Genomic DNA, 21,860 nt, shown 5'->3' on the forward strand with positions numbered 1-21,860 from the left:
ACTAACCCCAACCGCGGGTCCGTGGATAGTGTGTGGAGCGCAGCTGTACATCGTTAAATACACCATCTGATTAACGTTAATTGGTAACAACCGGAGTGGACCGGGAAAAATATCCAGGCCTTAAAAGGTATTTCCGGGGCTAGAATTCCAACGCGATTGCTCCGTGTGGAGATGGTGTCTGTTGACACTTGTGTCCATGCTTCCGCCGTCTGCCTCTTTTTATTTGGCGTTTCAGCAATAAAACTGCATGCAAAGGATGCATCTGACTAAAGCCACACTTTGGCATTCCACAAATTCTGTACAGGTCCTGGGCACCATCGTCATACATGGCCCTGTTGGCAAGCATGGACTTGTGCAGATTGTCCATCTGTGCTGCACCTCGAGAGACTTGAATTAAAGCCTTTCTGCGGTCTGGAATGCCTTGGTTTGTCTCAGCAGGATGTCCTCACTCAGCCGTGCATACCGTGGACATGAACTGTGTAGATATGCCCGTGAGTGACCAGCATTTATTTACTTGGGATTCTGTGAGGGCAGAACTTGCACAGAAGGTATAATCTGAAACATAGCTGTGGAATCGCGAGGAATGAGGTCAGATGCTATAAGGCTGCTCTAGACCAGGGTGAGAAGGTTATAAAGGGTTTAATTCTCCCAATGGACCTTACATTTCCTCGGTAAGGAACCACCCCTGCCCTGTATACATTGTGCAACTTTAGTGAGTTATTACCAACTCACACATTTAAGTTGGAATGGTGTTGGAGAGCGTGCACAAATCAGCCACGTCTAACTGTTCTTTTATTTAATTTTGTTTCTTGTATTTATTCACACCTGTGGTTTATTTTTGTGTTACAGAAACACTAAAGAAAATCTTTCAGTGGCTTCAGTTTACAGTGGAGGAGCGTCAAGACCTGACTGCAAGTGAGATCTGCCAGGCTATAGAGAAATACCGAACAAACAACCACGGAGACATGTCCTGCTTTGTGTGCTGTATTCTGTCCCATGGACATAAAGGAGAAGTGTATGGGACAGATGGGCTGCCAGTGCTGATCAATGAGCTGATTGATTTGGTCAATGGACAGAGGTGCAAGTCCCTTGCTGGCAAGCCAAAAGTCTTCTTCATCCAGGCCTGTCAGGGCAATAAGCCTCAGACAGGTGTCCCAATTCAGACAGATTCGGTTCATGACTTTGAATCTGATGCAGCCCCAATGGGTATGGGCTCCATTCCTATCAAGGCCGACGTCCTACTTGGAATGGCTACAGTAGAAGATTATGAGAGCTACAGACACACATCAGATGGCAGCATTTACATGCAGTCCCTCTGTAAGCACTTGGAAAAGCTTTGCCCAAGGTGAGTGAGTTATGCTGCATCTGTGGTGGCACATGTATGTGGGGATCTTTGCTTCTTAAACGTGTATTTTAAAGACTGCATACAGAGGACTGACCAGTAACTCATCTGGTGGGCAGAGATGGCAGAATTCAACCAATGCCAACCCTACGGATCCGTTGATAAAATAGGAGGTGCAAATCATCACTCGAAAATCATTTTTTACTCCTTTCCTCACACAGCCCAGAATTTGAGGCATTTATTTGCAAACATTTCAATGAAAAATATTGTAAAAATGCATAATTTCAAGAGTCTTGATTAATTTTCCAATGAGATTAATAAAATATATTCTGCCAAGGCCTAAGTTCTCTAAAAACGAAAAGAAGGAAGTCTCGGGCCCTATTTTGGCAGGTCCTTCAAATGTCAAAGTACAGAGAAGCAATACGTGTTGGCTCAGAAGCCTCTTTGAGGGCGGTGTATCTCAATTTTTTGTTGTAGAAATATTGGTCGGATTCGATATATTGCCTAATGTGTTATACACAGAGCTTTGAATGCGATCCAATGAGACTTTGGAAGCTAGTGCAAGATCACGAGAGCTGGATGAAAAAGTAGTTTAGCTACTAAGTTTTGGACCCATTGTAATTTGTTTAGAAGAGATTTCAGGGCTACTAGGTGTACCTGTATGCTAATTAAGGGAGTAGAAGAGCACAGACTCTGCTTTTGCTTGCTCTGTGGGCGAACCAAGGATGGGCAAAAATGTGTCTTAAAATTCTGAACATATTTGTTGGGGATTTTACTACAGCATCCATTTGTTACCATAGTAAGAGCTGCATCAAACATAACGCTTAGCATTTTGTTGTGTTTCTGTTTAGGCTCACTTGTAAGCCTGCTGTTCAGTGATGTACCATGACAAAAGATGTGGAAACGTCTAGCAGGATCATTATTGCAGCTCCATTAGCATTCACATTTCATTAGTTTATCCATTATAGTGAAAAGGGTAGATTTTGTCCCTCTCGAAGGTTGGAATCTGGCATTTGTAAAGCTGTTCTTTTTTTCCAATTAATTCCTGCATTTGAATTTAGGTGACATTTTCAATTATTTTAATCTGATAGAGACTTATAGCGGCTGATTCCTTACTGTAGGATTTGCCCCAGGTTTCAAACTGGATCTGGTTTTTTTTTGTGATCTCTAGCCCTGTACGCCTGTAGGTGGTGTCGATGGGCTTTGCGTCCGTTATTGATGTCCTCCACGCCGAATATGACGTTGGGGTACCTATATAGATGCCACCCAGGAGCGCTGATGTTCGTTCTTTTCTTTCTATGCCAGCCAGCACTGATCCGGGGAAGAGCTACCCATCTGTCACTTTTTTACAGTTTTTTTTCTCCTTCTTTTGAGGTTTACCTCCTGGTGTGTCGACATGGGTTTTAAGCTCTGCAGCACCTGTAACAGCCCGAAGTTTGCGACGGACCCGCACCTCGTCTGCCTATGGTGTCTGGACCGTGACCACGAAACCAAAGCGTGCTCTGTCTGCCGGGTCATTGCTCCGAAGGCTTTGCTGGAGATGTCCCTGAAGCTGCTTGCGGCCCGTCATGTGACTCCGCAGCAGTCAAGATCTCTGTCGAGGAGAAGGTCCCTGGATCGTTCGCGGAACCCAATGTGCTTTTATATATTGTTAAAAGTGGTTCAGGTAAGGGGCATAAGAAGAAGAGTAAGAAGTTGAAGCGTTCTTCAACTTCCCCTCATCTGCCGGCTAATGACAAGGGAGCCTCGCGGTTCTAGGCCTTATTCTCCGTAACCTGCGCCTGGGTCGACTCCTAGTCTTCCTGAATTTCCCCCAGGTCAGAGCAACCACCACCCAATGAAGAGAGCTCTATGAGGCCATGCATCTTAATTTTAAGCGTCCTGACGCTGATGATGCAGCTTTGGGCCCCGCGGTTCGGAAGGGAGTCCCCTCTGGTTCTGCACCAACGGCTCCAGTCCGGTATTCGCTGGGGCAACCCAGATTAATTCCTGGATTCAGACCTGCACCAGTCGAGCCATCTCAACCTTCCCTGGCACCTGTCCTAACGCTGATGCTCCTAGCGCCGAAAGCCCCATTGTCATCCCAGACTCTAATACAGATCTGGAGGGGCACGCTCGGTATTGGTGGGAACCACGTCTCCCAAATCAGAACCTGAGCCTTAATTTCATCTGCTAGGCCTTCGGGAAGACTGGGAGTGGTCGCTAGACCCTTTAGAATACCAGCCCTATGAGGCACAGATTGTCAACTGGTATGAGGACCTGGGGCAAACCAGCGGCCTGAACTTTTTTTTAGATGCTGGTCTGCTTTCTCCCCCTACAGTGGTTACAGCGTAGGGAGCATTATAGGCCATGATGGTGCGTAGGGAAGCTGAGGTCCTTGACCTTCAGTTGCCCACAGTGGCAGTCAAGACTAATGTTTTGACACGGGTGTTGCAACCAGGAGTATTCACGATCGAACCGACACTCCCGTTCAATGACGCCCTCACTGACTTCCTGTTGGGTCCCAACAAGGGATTCTGTGAAAAGGACAATTGCCCGCCACCATCGCCCTGCACCTGGGGACCCAAACTTCCTCACCCAAAACCCTACCCCTGAGAGTTTGGTGGCCCAAGCCTCCACCTCCCAAGGTGCTTTCCCCTACCGCTCCCCTGGATAGGTAATCCAAGAGGCTAGACTAATTTGGGAATATGTTTTCTTCTGCCAGCCTAGCATTGTGGTCCGCGAACACCACATGCCTTTTGAACCATTATTCCCACACTCTTTGGGATACAGTTTGCTCAAGTTCTGCCACAGGTCCCAGATGAGGCCGGGCTGTACCTCTTCCAAGCTGTTACTGACGGTAGAGACACTGCTGAGTTCATGATTTGTTGCAGACTTGACACGACCGACTCGCTGGGCAGAGCAGTTTCAACAACAGTGGCCCGTAGGCGCCACGTCTAGCTGAGAGCAACTGACTTCTTGAGGATGTCCAGACTTTCCTTACGGACCTGCTCTTCAGGCAGGAGGGATTCACATTGTGGTGGAGAATAATCATGTACAGGTTTAGCCCTTTTATTCGGAGAGTGTTTCAAGATAATTTTATACCCTGATGGTATTGCTTCTTGCATGATGGTGGCTGCATCATCTGCTAGCCATATTCAGTTAAGAACTGTTTAGTTTTTGGTCTAACACTAAAGGTGAGTGGTCCACAGGTGTAAAATAAAGCAAAAGGTTAACACTCATGACCATTTGGCTGCTTTAAGAATGACTTGTAGACGTAGCCATGAACCAAAGTTCTTGGATGTTTTATTCTCCCAAAATCTGTCCACAATTCTGACATATTGGATCGCGTCCTGTGAGCCAGCAAGGAAAGGAAACCTGTGAAATGGTTTTTAGAAGCCAATTCTTGCGTTGCTGATTCAGTATTGTCCTTATATGATTTCAGGCAGCAAACCTCACAGAACGTGTTAGAGTCCAAAAGAGTCAAGAGATCCACATAAAATTCACACAGAATTTTATAAAAAGCAACTGACACAGTATAAAAGATATAGAATTGTAAAACACACTAAGAAGCCTTTCAGCATACGAATATGCTCTACTTTGATAACAAGCCCCACGGACGAGTAAAGTTTAAATGCGCTCTTAAGTTTCAATCAATCATTTTAAGACAATTCTTAGATGATACAAAAAACTGTTCAAGCATAGTAAATGCAACAGATAAATAGTGCAACAATGTTTTATAGTGTTACACCAATACCATACTTCTAGTGATACAATACATTCAGCTTCACAATACCAATACAGTAAACTCATTTATCCTGTGCAAACTCTTATGGCCTAAAATGCCTTATTTAACAAATGCAGACCTGCATACAGTTAATATAGAATTACAATGTACAAACCAATCTAAAAAACATTTATGAACTGTTTAAAAAATGTAAAAATCTTTTAACGGACTATTTCCGATGATGGCTCAAAAAGACATTTCTGGGCCTCCACTACCGAAGTAATATCATACTTTTAAAAATATTAGTCTTAGCAGCTAGCATCGCAAAGGATGTAGGAGACAATAAATAAATAACACATGATTTAGATCTTGAACATAGTTCCCACAAAGATCACAAAGCCTCTCTTTCCTTGATAGTCCTTCCCAGGCTCCAGTGATGATTGTTTGCGTAACAAATTTAACCTTAATAACATAATATTTCTACGTGCACCATGATGGAGGTACCATAGAACATCAGAATACTAAAGTTTAATAGATGCTACTCTCCACTACTATTTAATTCCGGGCGTGCAGAGTATAATAACCCTTTCCGACTAACTTCATCAATTGATTTTTTTATCCGATTTTTAAAACTAAAATTTGGGAGAGGCGCTACCTCACTCTGAGCAATTTCAAACATATCCAGAGCTATCATATAGAAGATGACACTTCTTCCCTTCAAGCAATACAAGATTTTATGTTTTAATGCAGCCCGGATAGAGCTCAAGTCACTATTCAGTATGTTATTCCCCCACCTTAAAGCAGCAGCCATGGCAAACACATTCGTAGAGGGAAGCCCAAATTCATGCCAGAAAGCTGAAAAATTCAAATAACAAATTTGACGCCAAATATGCCATTCAGCCTTCTCAAATGAGGACCAATACTGCTCTTCCATTACTTCACAGGCATAGCACAATGAAGGCAGGATTTTATTTTTGTAAACCGCCAAAACATGGGAAAAATGCGTTTGCCCACAACACTTATATAGTCTGCCGGGGACAACACAAGTAGCCCAATCCTAACTCGGCGACAAGACCTTCAACGTATTGGACACCCAACTTTCACTTAATGTCAAGTACCTTGGATTAACCGTGAACACCAGACTCCGCCTCAAGGAACATATTATGAAGGAAACAGGTTAAGGGCATGAAAATATATAACCACATCACACCACGTCTGGAGGAACTCCATTGGCTCCCCTGCCAGCATTCACCATCTTCAAAACCAGCTGCCTCATCGATAAAGCCATTAAGACAGGTACTCCTGCCTATCTAGGTGACAAGCTCACGACCGAAAGAGCTCTCCGCACTTCTGGAGCCACCATGCCATGAGACTATAGGTAGAAAATTGCACACAAAAGAAACAACCAAAAAACTATGCAAGAGGCCTTCTCCATGTATGTACCCAGTATCCCTGTATGCAACAGACCTGCTGCATCCTAGGAAAGAACTTAAGACACATATTTTCAAAGAACACTACTTCTCAGCGAAGCAGTGGTCCACAGCAGCGCTCAAATCCCTACTTCTCCTTCTGGCAGTGATTGACTCTATCTTTGCCTTTGACCTTGTACTGCGCTCTGCTGACTTTTGGCTAGATTTGCCCTGTACAAAAACCACTCACTCACTATGTACATAAAGGTCTAAAATGCCTTAGTACAATGCATTAGGGAAAAGCAAATCCCTCTGTGGGAAAATGCCTTTCCAGAAAACCTAATGGAGCAAATATCTAAACGTCTCACAAAGGATACCTGGCACAGAAGCAAAGCAATCTTACAGAAAAGCTGATTCAGTAACAAGTTCATTTTCGGGTCAGGAGATTAGAAAGCACTAGGCGTGGGTGATGTTCCTCCGTTGAGGATTCCCCTAGGTGAATACCCCTTGTGCGATGGCAAATAAGAGAATTTATTTCAGGTTCACAAGTTGGACTCAAGCTAGTTGGTAGCTGAAACAGCAGATAAGAAAGGCTTGACAGAATGATAAACCAAGCCTTTGTATGAATGAATGCTGCCAGCAGGTGGCTAGGACCTCCTCTGTAGAGGTAATGACATCCATAGTTAGTCCCATGCACCAACAAACCTCCATTGATCAAGAGAAGGCATGCTGTGTGTCGGTGACCAGAGCCAGGGATGCTTGCAAGAGAACAAGCTTACTCTAAGAAGCCCTTTGATGACAAGGTACCCCTGAAATCAGGAGCAGATCATGGCAGGAACCCGTGGGTTTCGAACAATGACAAGAGGTTGCTTAGAACATCCAGCAGCACCAGTAATATGGCAGGTTAATAAACCTGGGCCAGGAGACTACCAGAACCATGGTTGGGTGCACTGAACCTCAGATATAATTTGGAAGGAACACCTGCAACAACCTGAAGTAACTGCAAAACATATAGAAGAAATCACGAAGAAGACCATATCTGCCGGAGGTGACCATAGTATACAACTCCGGGACCAGACTTCAGCTGTACAACTATGGAATCTGAACAATAGATTATCTGTGATAGTTGGGATTAATTCAATCTTTAATCCCAAAACGAATCAATTGTCAGTGTCTTGTTTATTGACGATATAGAGGTCCATTTGGGCTTTAAATGTGTAATTAGAGGTATATCTCTTTGAAATATGTGAAGCTTAGAAGCTAGGCATGGGGCGGGGAGGCAATGAAAACCACGAAAACGAATTTAAGATTTTGTTTTTAAACATTTCTTTATTGATGGTTGGTTCTTTAACAATAAATCACACTTCAGCAGGTTACATCACCTTTCAGTATTTGATTTCTTGAAATGAAGATTGAGAACCTGAACAAATATGCTGTGCATTTTAATGGCGTTAATCTGAACATTAATCACCCTTCTATCATATTCTGACCTGCAAAAGGTTTGTGTGTAAGTCTTGTTTTTTTATGTATCAATATATATATATATATATATATATATATATATATATATAGATATATATGTATATATATCTATATATATATGTAAAAGGTTTACCATTATCGTTCTGAACAGTATTTTTAAATGTGTATTCACTTTAAAGAGGTTCGGATTTCTGGCTATTGTACTTAGTGCATTCAGTTATTTTGTTTTATTCATGTCGTATACATTTTCATCTATGTCCTTATTATAACTTTAGGTGCTGCCATCCCTGTTACATTGGTATCCATCCAGTCTTTTTTTATTTTTTTTTATATATAATTCTTTTTATCAACATCAGCTCAGCCAGTACTATCATCATTAGATAGTTACATCGCATTACAGTATGTCTTATTACAAACACATGGACACAGTTAACTTTACCATGGCAACACAGTCTCTGCCTACACTGTCCCTCTCCCACCCCCTTACAGGCCTCTGTAGATCTGCCAGGCACTCCATATCTTTTCCCACTTTTTCCGGCACCCCCTGCTTTTATATATTGTCTGTTCCGCCTGTCTGCACCAGTCTAGGTCAGTTTTCCATTCTTTGATTGTTGGCAGGTCTATCGCTACCCATTTCTTCGCTACGTTCTTCTCAGCTACTCCCAACGTTAATGTCACCCATTGTCTCGTGGCCAGTCTTCCTCTCTGGCTATTATATGTAGCACTCATTTCAGTGACAAGTGTACCTCCACTCCTGTAACCGCTGTTAGGACCTCCCCTACTTCATTCAAAAATACTTGCATTGGGCAATCCCAGATGAGGTGGTGGAAGGTTGCCTCTATTCCACACCCTCTCTGACATATAGCATCTTCACATCTTTTCATACGGTATAGTGTTATTCTGGGTTAATATACTCGGCGCAGGACCTTGACCTGTATTAACCTAAATCTCGCCCTGATCGCCACTTCCCTGGGGCCTTGTAACGCTTCCATCCATTTTTCGTCTTCAAGCTGTCCCATGTCTCTCACCCCCCCCCCAAGCCCCCGAGGGCTGAAATCAGTGTCTCAGGAGCATTATTAATTATTTTTTTATATATCAGGGAGATGGCCTTTTCAAGCAGGGGCTCGGTCTGTTTTCTATCTTCTAAGGGCACAGTATCTACCAGCGTTTCCCCTTCTTTAATATGGGCACATATGGCATGTCCTAGCTGTAGGTATCGTAACCACTCCCCTTTACCCATTTCGTAATCTGTCTGCAGGGTTGTGAATGTGATACATCCCCAATCGTTTCGATGCCCAAAAGTACACATTTTGCAAAACCCTTCAATTAGTTCACCGATTTTAGCCTAGCACCTACCCAGAGTGGGGTCCTCCCAGTCAGCTTATTCTCCGACCCTAGGAATTTTATGGGCGCCCGTCAAGCCAATGCAACTATCTGGGGTGTGGTGCGGTGTGTTGCTCGCCCAGCATGTAGTGTAGAGCAGTGACATGGTTCCTCCCTTACCCATTGTGAATCTGTCTACTCCATAGGTCCCTTCCAACAATTCTATAAACATCCATCCATTCACTGTCACTAGTTGGGCCGCCCAGTAGTAGCTAAGGACAACTGCAATTGCCAGTTCCCCATCTTAGACCCCTATTTGCAGTTTACGGAGCGCTATCTGGGGTGCCCCTTCACCCCACAGCAACGTTCGCAGTTCAGCTTCCACCCTTTGGAAGTACAGCTTGGGCACCTCATAAGGTTTATTCAGTAGAGCGTATAACAGCAGAGGGAGAGTCATGATTTTAAACAATGCTGCATGCCCCATCAAGGTGAGGGGTAGGGTCAGCCAATGCTTGGTGTCCACTATTAATCTGTCTCATTTTGTACCAAGATTACGGCAATAAAATTCCTGCCTGCTTCTTGGTACATATATTCCTAGATACTTGAAACCTTCTGTCTGTATCGGGACCATACATCTGGATGTTAACTGTAGGGCGCCCCCTGCCAGGGGGAAGAGCAGTGATTTATTCCAGTTTATTTGATATCCTGAGTATTCCCCATATGTACTGAAGATTTGTAGTATCCTGTCTATCGACTGGCGTAGCCTCCTCACGTACAGTAGGACATTGTCAGCCTCCTCACGTACAGTAGGACATTGTCAGCGTATAAGGAAATGTGTTCCTCCCATTCCTCCCCAATCAATATCCCCCACATCAAGGGTTCTTGGCATATCCACACCACCAGGAGCTCTAAGGCCAGGGCAAATAGCAAGGGGGACAGTGGGCACCCCTGTCTTGTGCCTTTTTGGAGTGGGAACACTCTTTACACTGTGGCGTTAACTCGAACCCTAGCTAACGGGTTTAGATAGAGTGGTCTCACCCATCCTATGTATGCCATCCCACTCCCAATTTCCGCAGCACAGCAAAAACACAGCTCCATTCCACACTATCGAAAGCCATTCTGGCGTCCAGGGATAGGAGCGCAGTTTGTTCATCCGGTGTTGTCTGTGTGGGATGTAGCACCCCAAACAACCTACGCAAGTTAGGTCTGGTCCCCCTCTGGTGCATGAACACCGATTGGTCTGGGTGCACCAGTGAGGGGGATCACCTTGCCCAGCCACATGGCTAGTAGCTTTGCCAAGACCTTAACTTCAAAGTTGAACAGGGAGATAGGTCTGTATGAACCACACTCCGTAGGTGACTTACCCTCTTTTGGAACTACAACTATTACTGCTGTCCGCTGATCTGTGGGGAGACTAACTTCTGTTTTGGCCTCTTCTAACAATGGTAACAGGTAATCCGCCGTGCTCTCCAGCAGGCATTTATACATCTTGGCCGGAAGTCCGTACGGCCCTGCTGATTTGCCCAACTGCAGCATGGGGTAGCTGCTTTAATTTCATCAACTGTTACGTCCTCCTCCATCATATCTCTGTCCTCCTTTGACAGCCGTGGCAGATTATTATTCCACAGGAAGTCACTACAGTCTTGTTCCATTTTCACAGAGGATGAGGTGTATACTTGCTCATAATACGTTGCAAATCCCTCCGCTACGTCTTTCCCGGTGACAAGGTTATGTCCCTTTTGTTCTAACAGGCCCGGTACTCATCTACCCTCCACCTTTCGTCTAACTAACCAAGTTTGTCAGTTTGTTTGCCTTGTCACTCACGTCATATAATCTGTGTTGTGTGGCTAATGCCTGAGCTCAGTCGCTTTCCTCCAGTAGATCTCTCAATTCTTTTTGGCGGAGCCGCAGGTGATGTTGCCCGTCTACCAAGACCTGCCCTTCCTTTACTGCCTGGGATTCCAGTACCGTTATTTCGTCTTCCAGAGTTTGGCCCTTAAGAGCTTTCTCTTTCCTTTTTGCCCGTGCCCTTGCCTGCATATCCCCTCAGAGCACTGTCTTGAAAGCCTCCTACAATATCACTTTAGATTCTATGTAATCTACATTTTCAGGGGGGAAAAAGGTCTGCACCTTTCATAGCATCTTCCCTGAAATCTTCATCTTTGAATAGCCATGGGTCTATCCGTGGTGGTAGTGTATAGTCTCTCCTGTGGCCAATGAGACCCACTTCCACTGGGGAGTGATCTGACACCCTGCTCGCCTAATGTATTGCCCCCAGAAATTCTCCCAATCCTGTGAGTCGTTTTACCATATAGTTTACTCTTGAAAGGCTCCCACTCACGGTCCCAGATGCATATATTGTTTCTCATAGGGGTGTTGGTGTCGCCACATATCACCCAGTCCCATCGCCCAAAGGAAGCCCCTCAGATGGCCCACTCTTCTGCCTGTTACCACCTGCCTGGCAACATTCATATCTATATCTATGATATCGTTCATGTCTCCTCCCAAGACCAGATGCCCCTCTGGGAGCTCTAGCAGCCTGGAACCTAGCTTTTCCAGAGTGGCCTGAAGCCACGGGGAACATAGACCGAACAGAGATCTAGCCTTTTCCCTTCTCATGTTCTGCTAATCGCTACATATCTTCCCTGAGTGTCCTCCCGTACCCTCCCCTAGATGAATGGGAGCAATTTTCTGATATGCACCCCCTCTCCCCTGGAGCCGGTGGTGTACCCTCCTTATGCCACAAGTGTATATCCAAATCTATTTAAAGCTTTACATTGATTGCCCTTTAGGTGTGTTTCCTGCAACAGGACAATGTCCGGCGAGTGTCGCTTGATGTATTGCAGGACTACGGAGTGTTTTAGTTTACTGTTCAGCCCATTTACATTCCATGATCACACTCTGAGGGGGTTCATTAAAGTAATACAATGCGCCATTGGCGATACATTCTCCGTGCTAATATTTTGTACTGTAGAGCAAGCCTGTACCTCCTCCCACTGTTCTGTGTTCCTGTGCTAAACCTGGTAACTCCCTGAGCTCTGATCTTCTTCGAAGCAATTCTGAGATAAACTAATACAAAATCCCCAACTCCTTTAACCCCAATCCCCCCACCCTGCTACTAAGGTTGTACCATCCCCAACTTTCCAACCCGCAGAGTGCCTGTCACCCTCGAACGTACATTAAACAACTAAAACTCAGGGGATGCTCGGCCGTGCCCCCGTACGACTACTAACGGGTGGAAAACGGCTCAGAGAATCCACATCCTCAGGACGAACCCTTCACATCTTTCAAACAATTCTTTTGGTTGCGTGGTTCTACTATGTCCCAATTTAAATCCAGGCCAATTTCCCAATTGCTCTACACTCGTGGAGGTCTCCGGGGTCGGGCCAGTTTTACCTTACTTCCGTTTGAAGATTCTCACTCCTCTCTCCCACTTGTTCCAGGCGCCCACTATTCGGTCCCGTTGCTAGATGTCTGCTCTTGGCTCGTTGTATGGTTTCCTTGTGTCCACTGTTCATGTCCCCGTGGCCTGTCTTTGCCTTTTGCTCGGGTGCCTGGCTGCGAACCCTCCAGCCATTCCTAGGCCTCCGGGGTTGTGAAATGCCATGTCTTGCCTTCTGCAATTACTCTTAGCTTTGCTGGGAACATCCTCATATATTTTGGTTCACGAGCTCTCAGCTCCCGCTTTACCGCTTCAAAGCTCCTTCACTGCCACTGCACCTGTAAAGTGAAGTCTGTGGGGTGCCGCTCGCAGCCGTCTTGGTGATTTCTGGATTGCTGTTGCTCATTGAATGCCCGTGGATACTCAGACTCATCCAAGATTCCTGGGGAGAGACCAGTCCGGTTAGTGGGTGTGGGACTGCGAGTCCCAGTAGGATTAGCGCGTGAGGCACCAGCGCACCTGCGACTCTTCCCGCCCACCCCCTCCCCTCTATTTAACTCCTTCTAATCTCGCGGACGCGGGACGCGCGCGGGACGGAGCTCGGGGCAAAGCCTGGGCAAAGGACGGGCCCTCTGAGGCCCTCAGAGACCGAGTGAGGCCGGGCAGGGCCTACTCTCTTACATCTACTGACTCCTATTGTTATCCGGTTTTCCCATGGCTCAAAATCTGGCCCAACCACCTCTTGAGAAGACTGGATCTCATTTCAACGGCCCCCTTGACAATTATTTCACAAAGGCTATCACCGATTTAGATAGGGAGAAAACCTTGGCAGAGCGTAGGGCAGAGCGCCGTCGCTCTGTCGAAAGTATGAAGAACCAGGTTTCTGCCGATTCCCCGCCCAATGCCCTTTCCCTTATTCTCGGATGTACCCCTACTAATGAAGATCCCTTATCTTTGGAAAGCTTCCCACTTCTGTTACGAGACTGTACTCCAACACCCCTGGCCCACATAGACCAGTCCGTAAATGACATTCCTCCCTCCAGTCCGATATTGCTTGACGCTGACTTGTCTACCTGGACCTCGATCCAGGCTAAACATGTTCCAAATAAACTGAAAAAATCAGCGCAGGCACAGATCCATGGCCCACCACCTGCAAAAAGAAGACGGAAGGGGGGGATCCGCAAAAGCCAAAGATCAGTCATTCGGATTTTGGGAAACCTCACAAATCTAATAATAAATCTGCTCTGGTGCCAGTGGTTGTTCAGGTTAACACGTCAACTTCGGTTCCCTTGTCACCAGTGGTACCAGTTGTACAAATTGTGAATACCAATGCCCCAATTGATATTCTTGATGACCCCTCCCAAATGGATGTTTCTACTGTTGCCTCACTGGATAACATGGAACACCTAATAAGGTCTTTCATTTTACCCATTATAGAGAGGCTGAGGAGGGTGGAGAAAAAGCTTGAAATCATTGAGGCTGCAGTCAATAACCGCCAGGGACCATCTAAGGCACTGGCGAGTGGGGTTCCAGTACCATCAGCCGTGGTGACTTCGCGCACTCCCGGCGTTTCTAAAGGTACTACCGAATCAACCAAGCTAACGATCCCCAAACAACAGAAGGCTCCCCCGCCCAAAGAAAATAATAATTCAGTCTCCTCACCAGTAAGTGTAGCCGTGACGGGACCTAGAAAATCTTCTGCTGAGATCTTACAGCAGACCACAAGGGGTTCTATTAGACATACCAGGTCACCCTCCCGTAGAAGCCCTCAAGCTGAATTGCCTCCCAAAGCTGCCCCGTATGTGGTGGGACTGATGGGGGTCCCTACCTTGCCAGTTAATAAGAGGGAGGGGTTCTTTCAGCTCAAAAACAAAGTTATGCACTGGCTTGCCCAATTTAGACCACTTACACACAACATTAATGGTGATATTGTGCACGTTAGACGACTCCCCTGGTTGGGTAGTAGGGCCAAGGATAACGATGGAGATTTGGTTGTCATAAATTTTAGAGACCCTCGAGCAGTTAATTATATATTAAACTGGCCCCAGGGTCAAGGCACCAATTCCATTGTTCCACGCCCCTAACTTATTTCTACCCCAGATCCCTGGTATTTCCCCCTACCCACATTGGTGGTCAGATACCTAATCAGATTGCTCCCCCATTCCCTTACAATACTGGGTATCCGACACAAGCCCCGCATCTCCACCATCTTACTGACCCCTTTGGGTGGAATACGGTACCTCCTAGGACTAACAGAAATCCTAATAGGAGAATGGAACACTGGAGACCTTTCACACCCCTGGAGACAGTAAACGGGTTTGACGTCTTCTCTGGTCTGGATAACTGCGATTGAAGTTCACAGTCTGACCAGTGTATGGGTGGTGAAACAACTGTAATGGTTGAGGGTGTGAACAATGGGGAAGTCCATTCTACTGAACCCCTTCCTGAGTTGTCACCCATCACTATGGTTCCGCCATCTGATCCCCCTGTGTTGTTTACCGGCATGCTTTTATCCTGTTTGTCTATTCTCTCCTGGAATTTAGCCGGTCTTCAAAGCAAATTAGACTCCCCAGATTGGGGGCCTTTTATTGATAATCACGATGTCTGCATGTTTCAGGAGACATGGGTGCGGGAGGACAAATGGCGCTCAGGCTATGCATCCTTTTCAATTCCAGCCAAATGGGAGGGGAAAGGACGGCCTTTCGGGGGGCCTTTGCATTTGGGTGGCATCCCATCTGGGCTGTAAGGCCAGGGCCCTCAAAACCAACTCACTGGATGTCCAGTGCGTATTGTTGGAATGGTCAACCCATACACAACTCGCCCTGATAAACGTATACTCCAGACCGGTGGGCTTAACAAGGCCATCACCCACCTTTGAGGAGCTCTCTGTATTCCTGCCCAAACTACCCAAGGGTGCTAGAATCTTGGTGGGGGGAGACTTCAATTGCCAGTTTGAGCCGTTAACCCTGATTATGGAAGGAGCACTTCTGGAGGAGGATGATCAGTGGGGAATACCGCAATTAGTTGGTCCCCCTGCCAAGCCATGGACCCCTCTAGCAACACAAATTGTGGCACTTACCCTCAGTAATTATCTGAGGGCTTGTAATGGTAGATCTTGGAGAGATACCCCTGCAAAACCTAGCTTTAACAGATTTGGGCAGGAGTCCCATTTGGATTACATCCTGGTTCAGACTCTGCATTGGAATAAGGTTTTGGACTTTGAAGTAGTCCAAAGAAGTGACAGCGACCACAACGCGCTGATCATTTCACTGGTCTTGCCCAGTGGTTCTACAGATGAACAGCTGGCGGAGGCATCCCCAGACCACAACTTAATTCTAACTAATGATAGACGCAGAGTCGTTGGACTAAACTCGTGGATAATCCCGCCCAGATTTCCGAGCTTTATGTGCGGATACTCCCCACACTAGAATGTGTAGGGACAATTATTAATCAATCCTCCGCAGAAGAATTTTTTCCTAAATTGGGCACCCTCCATACGGACTTGGTGGATACCCTTGTGGAACTCTTGAATCCAGTTGTGAGGAAAGGGCCCCGCAGTGCGCAGAGACCCTCATGGTTCAATCCAGCTTGTAGGAAGGCAAAGGCCAAACTGCTCGCTGCATTGAAGCACCCCAGGGACATAGAGGTAATTAAGACAAGGAGGGTGGAGCTAAAGCAAGCCATCCACCATGCAAAGGTGGATTGGGACTATTCCAACTGGGAAACTATGTTGGCCTCCCTCCAGGCTAGAGACGCTCGTAAATTTTGGCAGATAGTGAGAACAGGATCTGCCGAGCCGACCCAAGCTGTTGAGGCCAACATAGCCGCTTCGGTGTGGGAAGACCACTTCCGTTGTCTGTACGAAGAGGTCGGCCCGGGCCTGCACAAGCCCCAAGCCGGTTCCTCAAGCGAACACCCCATTTCCCCTGGTGGGTCAACTGCGCAACTTTTACCCTTGGAGGGCGCCGAGCCTTTGCTATTTTCTTTAGGGGAGGTTTCCAATGCAATTTCTAAGTTGCCATCAGGAAAGGCCCCCGGATTAGATAAGATCCCGGGTGATTTATTTAAGCACCAACCTAGGGTTTGGGCTCCTTATTTGTTAGTAGTTTTTAATGCAATCCTTGCGGGTATGGCAGTCCCCAGTACTTGGCTGGGAGCAGAGATTGTACCTATCTTCAAGAAGGGCTCTCCTCTGCTCCCAGCCAACTATAGGCCAATCAGCCTCATTGACGTCTCTCAGAAGCTTTTTGCGAGGCTGATTCTTGACCGCCTCCAGGATTGGATGACGGATCACTCAATCTTAAGTACATTCCAGGCGGGCTTTAGGAGTAAGGTGTCAACCACGGACCAACTTTTTCGGCTGGCCCTTCTCTTTTGGAAGACGGCGTGACTGGAGGGGGGTACATTATATACCGTCTTTGTTGACCTCCGCGCGGCATTCGACTTGGTTCTGCGGAGCAAACTTTGGATGGTACTAACTAAACTTGGCATCCCCCCTGCTCTTTTAGACATCATCATTCGACTACATACACATAATTATGCACAGGTAAGGTGTTGGAGGATGGGTTCCCTTTCTAAAAGATTTCCCGTTGGCAGAGGGGTAAGGCAGGGCTGTGTTCTTGCACCGACCCTGTTTTGCCTCTTTGTCAACGGGGTAATCGATTTTTTAAATCATGTCACCAATACAGATGCACCTAGGCTTGGCGGCAACAGGGTGTCCGCAATCATGTTTGCGGATGACACCCTGCTGCTGTCGAAATCCCCTATGGGGATTCAGCGTATCCTGGAGGGGTTCGAGCCATTTTGCGGAGAGCATGGTCTCGAAATTAATGCCACGAAAACCAAGTATATGATTTTTAATACCCCCCAAAAAACACGACCCAATCCATCTATAGGCCTGAATAGAGTAGAAAGCGTCTTTACCTTTGAATACCTGGGCGTGACCATTAATGATAAAATGGAATGGGGTGATCACCAGGCAAAGTCACAGCTCAGATTGGCGCAATTAACAGGGGGAATAATCAGGCTAGTAAATTCCAATAAATCTTCTGTTAGGCCACTAGCCCCCCCCCCCCCCCCCCCCCCCCCCACCCCCCACCCCCCCCCCCCCCGCTGGAGATTTATAGACTCCAGGCCAGAGGAGCAAACCTCTATGGTAGTGAACTTTGGGGACATGCTTGCAGAAAAGAGTTGGTCATTTTAGAAAACAAGTTTCTTAGGCAACTCCTAAAGTTACCGGTAAGCACACCACTTCTGCCTCTTAGGCTGGATCTCGGTCTGAAGCCTTTGGACGAAGTGGTGGGTGTGAAACCTCTAATATTCTGGAGAAGGTTATGGTCCACTCCCGAGTTGGCCAATTACAGGCAGGAATTGCAGGAAATCCTTGCTCTTCCTGCTGTAGAGAACATTCCGTGGTTCAAATATATAAAAACTGAACTTGCCCGGCTGGGCCTTTCGTCCCTGTGGAGCGATCCAGAAGTGGCATGCCAGGGTTTGTCCCGTAAACATCTGGTGGCAACCTTCTATGCATGTAACCTGGCATCCCATACACAGGGTACACGCCCAGATTCTCTTGCAAATACCTTTCTCGGGGTGAAAGATTTGTATAAGTTTGAGTCAGTTTTTGATGACATCTTTCCAAATTTGGCCAGGAAGTTATATCTCCAATGGCGGTATAGTACTCTTCCGCTAAGAGCATTCACAAGCAAATGGAAGCAGCAGCCCCTGGAAAACTGCCCTGGTTGCAATTGTAGGCTTGAAGATGAATTGCATCTAGTCTTCTTTTTTTCTGCCTACAATACGGCCAGAAGGTTTTGGGTAATTCCCCTATGTAAAAATCTAGGCTTTCGTAAATGCTCTGAGGCCTTCAGAACTCTTAACCCCTTCGACGCTCATGACGAGCTGGGCTCGTCATGAGGTAGCCTCCCAGCACGCTCATGACGAGCCCAGCTCGTCATGAATAATGGGTTTTTTAAAACATGAGCACAGGAGGGGAATTTCGCTAGCGCTCATGTGGTTAAAACTGACCTATCCAGAGTAACTGTGTTTGCAATGGCCAAATTTCTAGAAGCAGCATGGCACAAGAGATTGCTCTTAATTCCTAGGGTACCGCATTTCTGAGCCCTTGTTCATGCTATTTCGCCTGAAAACTCTGTATTAAGACATTATATGTAAGGTTTTACTTTTATCTGACACATTGTTTTTAGTTGTACATTAGTAACATTTTAGATTTTTTAAGTAATTAGTAGTGCCTTATTGGATTCTTACACAGAACAGGTGACGCATTCCTTCTCTGTACCTTGTGCTATTTCGATTTTGATGTAATATTGATGTCTGTCTTTGTCTGTATTATTCTCATGTTTATCTTTTATGGCAAATTGCCGAAATAAAGATTAATGAATGAATGAAGTCTGGGAAAAAGCGAATCTGGGCATTTTCAAATTTCACGTCACCAATTGCTCTTGCAGCTTGTTGTATTACGTCGCGGTCTCTCTAAATAAAAACCTTCCCAATGATTGTCCGGTCTAGGCGGCGGTATTGGCGCACGATGCGCCCTTTCGATCTAGAAAACATTTGAAAGTCTCTTGGGCTTGAGGACTTTCGTGATGAGATCCTCCAGGAAGAGGTCTACCGGCTCCCCCATACCCCCCCCCATACCCTCTCCGGGACCCCCACCACCTTGATGTCATTTCTCCTCGCTCTACCTTCTTGGTCTTCAAACTTTGCCGCCATTTCTGTAGCCTTCTGGGTGAGTGTCTGTACCTGGGCCACAAGGCGCTTGGTGGTTGACTGGAGCGGAGTGATATTTGTCTATGTTGTGTTTACCTTCTCTGAAAGTTTGCGGAGCTCCGCTCTTATGAGGTTTGTTTCAATTTGCACTGCGTCGATTTTGGGTGCCAGCGGGCCCTTAAGGTCTTGGATAGCCACCATGAATGCGCTGAGTGTGGGCTCTGCCGTTTCATCTGTCTGTGACTCCTCAAGGTTTTTGGGCACCGCGTACTTATCCATTTTATTGGTTTGGGAAGGACCCACACATCTGGGCTTTCGCATCACAGGCTCGGTCAAATGTTGAGGTGTCACCCCCTCTCCCTGTTTTACCGCTCAGGTCCTTGCTCCGCTGAGTTTCCCCTGTTCATTGCTCATGTGGACTTTGTGCCGCTCCTCGTACCACTTTACTTTGAGACGTGTTTTTCACTCTCCTGGTATGTGCAGCCTTCTGTCCCCTCCGATGGGCTCGCTCAACCTTCCATTTGTTGCTGGGTTCGGACGGACACCGCTATGCCTGGTCTCTCTCCTTACTGTTGTCTGCACACTGCACTTTCTCCCGTAGCGATTAGTGCCTCAAAACTAATAGGCAGCTGTGTGTTTGGCCCCACCTAATGTGTCGACATACTATGACACACTCTATCCCCTCGGGACTGCCATCTCTGTCCTGGGTGGGGCCTAGTTAATTGGCCGCTTCACTTTGCAGCCCGGCTTTGCTACTTCAGTGCCCCGATGTGAGCCCCCTTGGCCTGTCCCCTTTAGTCTCCCACACACACAGAGCCTTTTGTTGCTGTCTACTCCTGGTATTTGGGCCCCTGCTCTCTCTCACCTCATGTATGGGTCCCGGTTTCAGCTGCCTCTTCCTCCTGCCACGTGTGCCGCCATCACCGCCCCGGACACTGACCATCTTTTAGCCCGATGAGCCGCCTTTGCATCTGCAACGCTTACAGCTTCCCGCTGCCGCTCCCGATCGTGTCCCTCTATTCTTGGTCTCGACGTAGTGGCTGGTCTCTTCTGTTACATCTTGTTTTCCCCCGTGTGTCGGCTTCCAGCTGCTCTGCTGTGCTTCACAATACTTTCGCTCTCTACACCGTTTATTTGGGGGGTCGGATATATGACGGATGTTTGGTTAAGCGTCCCACGGATGGCGGAGTATGGCGCCACCATCTTCTCTCGCGGCCAAGCCACGCCCCCGGTAACCATCCAGTCTTAATGCATTCTTTGTAAATAGCTATATGTCGTTGACATACTCCATCTACTTTTCTTACGTGTATAGGCATGTGTTTTGATTTCATGGTGATCTAGCATCTGAGGTCCATGAGTTTACACAACTAAGTTACCCATTTTGCCACATCCTGTGTAAGCATATTGACACTTTTCACTCTTTTCATGTGGCTTTCTTCAGTCACTGCTTAATCAGTCATGTCTCTAGTAGCTCCCAACTGCTAACCCTAGATGGTCTTGGACCCTGCCGGTATCTGCTATTTACGTGCTGACCAATATTGTGCCCAATTCACCAGAATATCCTTTAATTTTTCCATTTTTTTATTTGTTAACCTCTTCTGTACTAACATGGGGAGCCTACCAGTATGCTGATGCCTACCAGTATGCTCAGTTTAATAACTCTGCACTCTGGGGCATGTAATAGGTGTGTCCTACTCGCTGCCACAGACGACATCCTCACCCGCCTGGAGCAAGGCCACTCCGCTGCCCTCATCCTACTCGACCTATCAGCGGCCTTTGTCACTGTTTCCCACCGCACACTAATCGCCAGACTACACGACGCAGGCATACAAGGAACAACCCTGGACTGGACCCAATCATTCCTCACCGGAAGAAGCCAAAGGATCAGACTCCCACCCTTCCTCTCCGACCCCACGAAAATCACCTGTGGAGTCCCACAGGGTTCATCCCTGAGCCCCACCCTCTTCAACATCTACATGCCCCCCGCACCAATCGTCCGACAGCATGGCCTCAACATCGTAACCTACGCCGACGACAGCTCGCTCATCCTCCCCCTCACCAAAGACTCCACCACTGCCAAACTCAACTTCCAGAAAAGGATGCAAGACGGCACAGACTGAATGACCAACAGCTGCCTGAAGCTCAACGCCGAGAAGGCAGAAGTCCTCGTCCTCGGTACCACCGCTTCTGCATGGGACAGCACCTGGTGGCCAACCGCCCTCGGAAGCCCACCTACCCCCTCAGACCACGCTAAGAACCTAGTCATCGTACTCGGACCATCACTCACTCACCATGAACTAACATGTCAACGCCGTCACCTCCAGCTGCTTCAACCCCCTCCGCAAGACCTTCAAGTGGATCCCTCCTGAGCCAAGGAAGACAGTCACCCACACACTCATCACCAGCAGACTGGACTATGGAAACACACACTACATCGGCATCAACAAGTCCCTACTCCGCAAACTCCAGACAATACAGAACACCGCC

At 47.0% G+C, this 21,860-nt stretch overlaps 1 protein-coding gene across 7 annotated transcripts in view; it reads left to right on the forward strand.

The window, feature by feature from the left end:
• The window catches only part of LOC144822547 (caspase-8-like), a 235,519-nt gene that overhangs the window by 194,995 nt on the left and 18,664 nt on the right, over nucleotides 1-21,860 (forward strand). For all 7 annotated transcript variants that reach the window (XM_078680206.1, XM_078680210.1, XM_078680209.1 and 4 more), the window contains one exon: nucleotides 850-1,345. In XM_078680206.1, coding sequence (XP_078536332.1) covers nucleotides 850-1,345 — 496 coding nt within the window. The remainder of the gene's footprint in view (nucleotides 1-849; nucleotides 1,346-21,860) is intronic.

Source organism: Lissotriton helveticus, chromosome 3_1 (assembly GCF_964261635.1).
Source record: "Lissotriton helveticus chromosome 3_1, aLisHel1.1, whole genome shotgun sequence".
Lineage (NCBI taxonomy): Eukaryota > Metazoa > Chordata > Amphibia > Caudata > Salamandridae > Lissotriton > Lissotriton helveticus.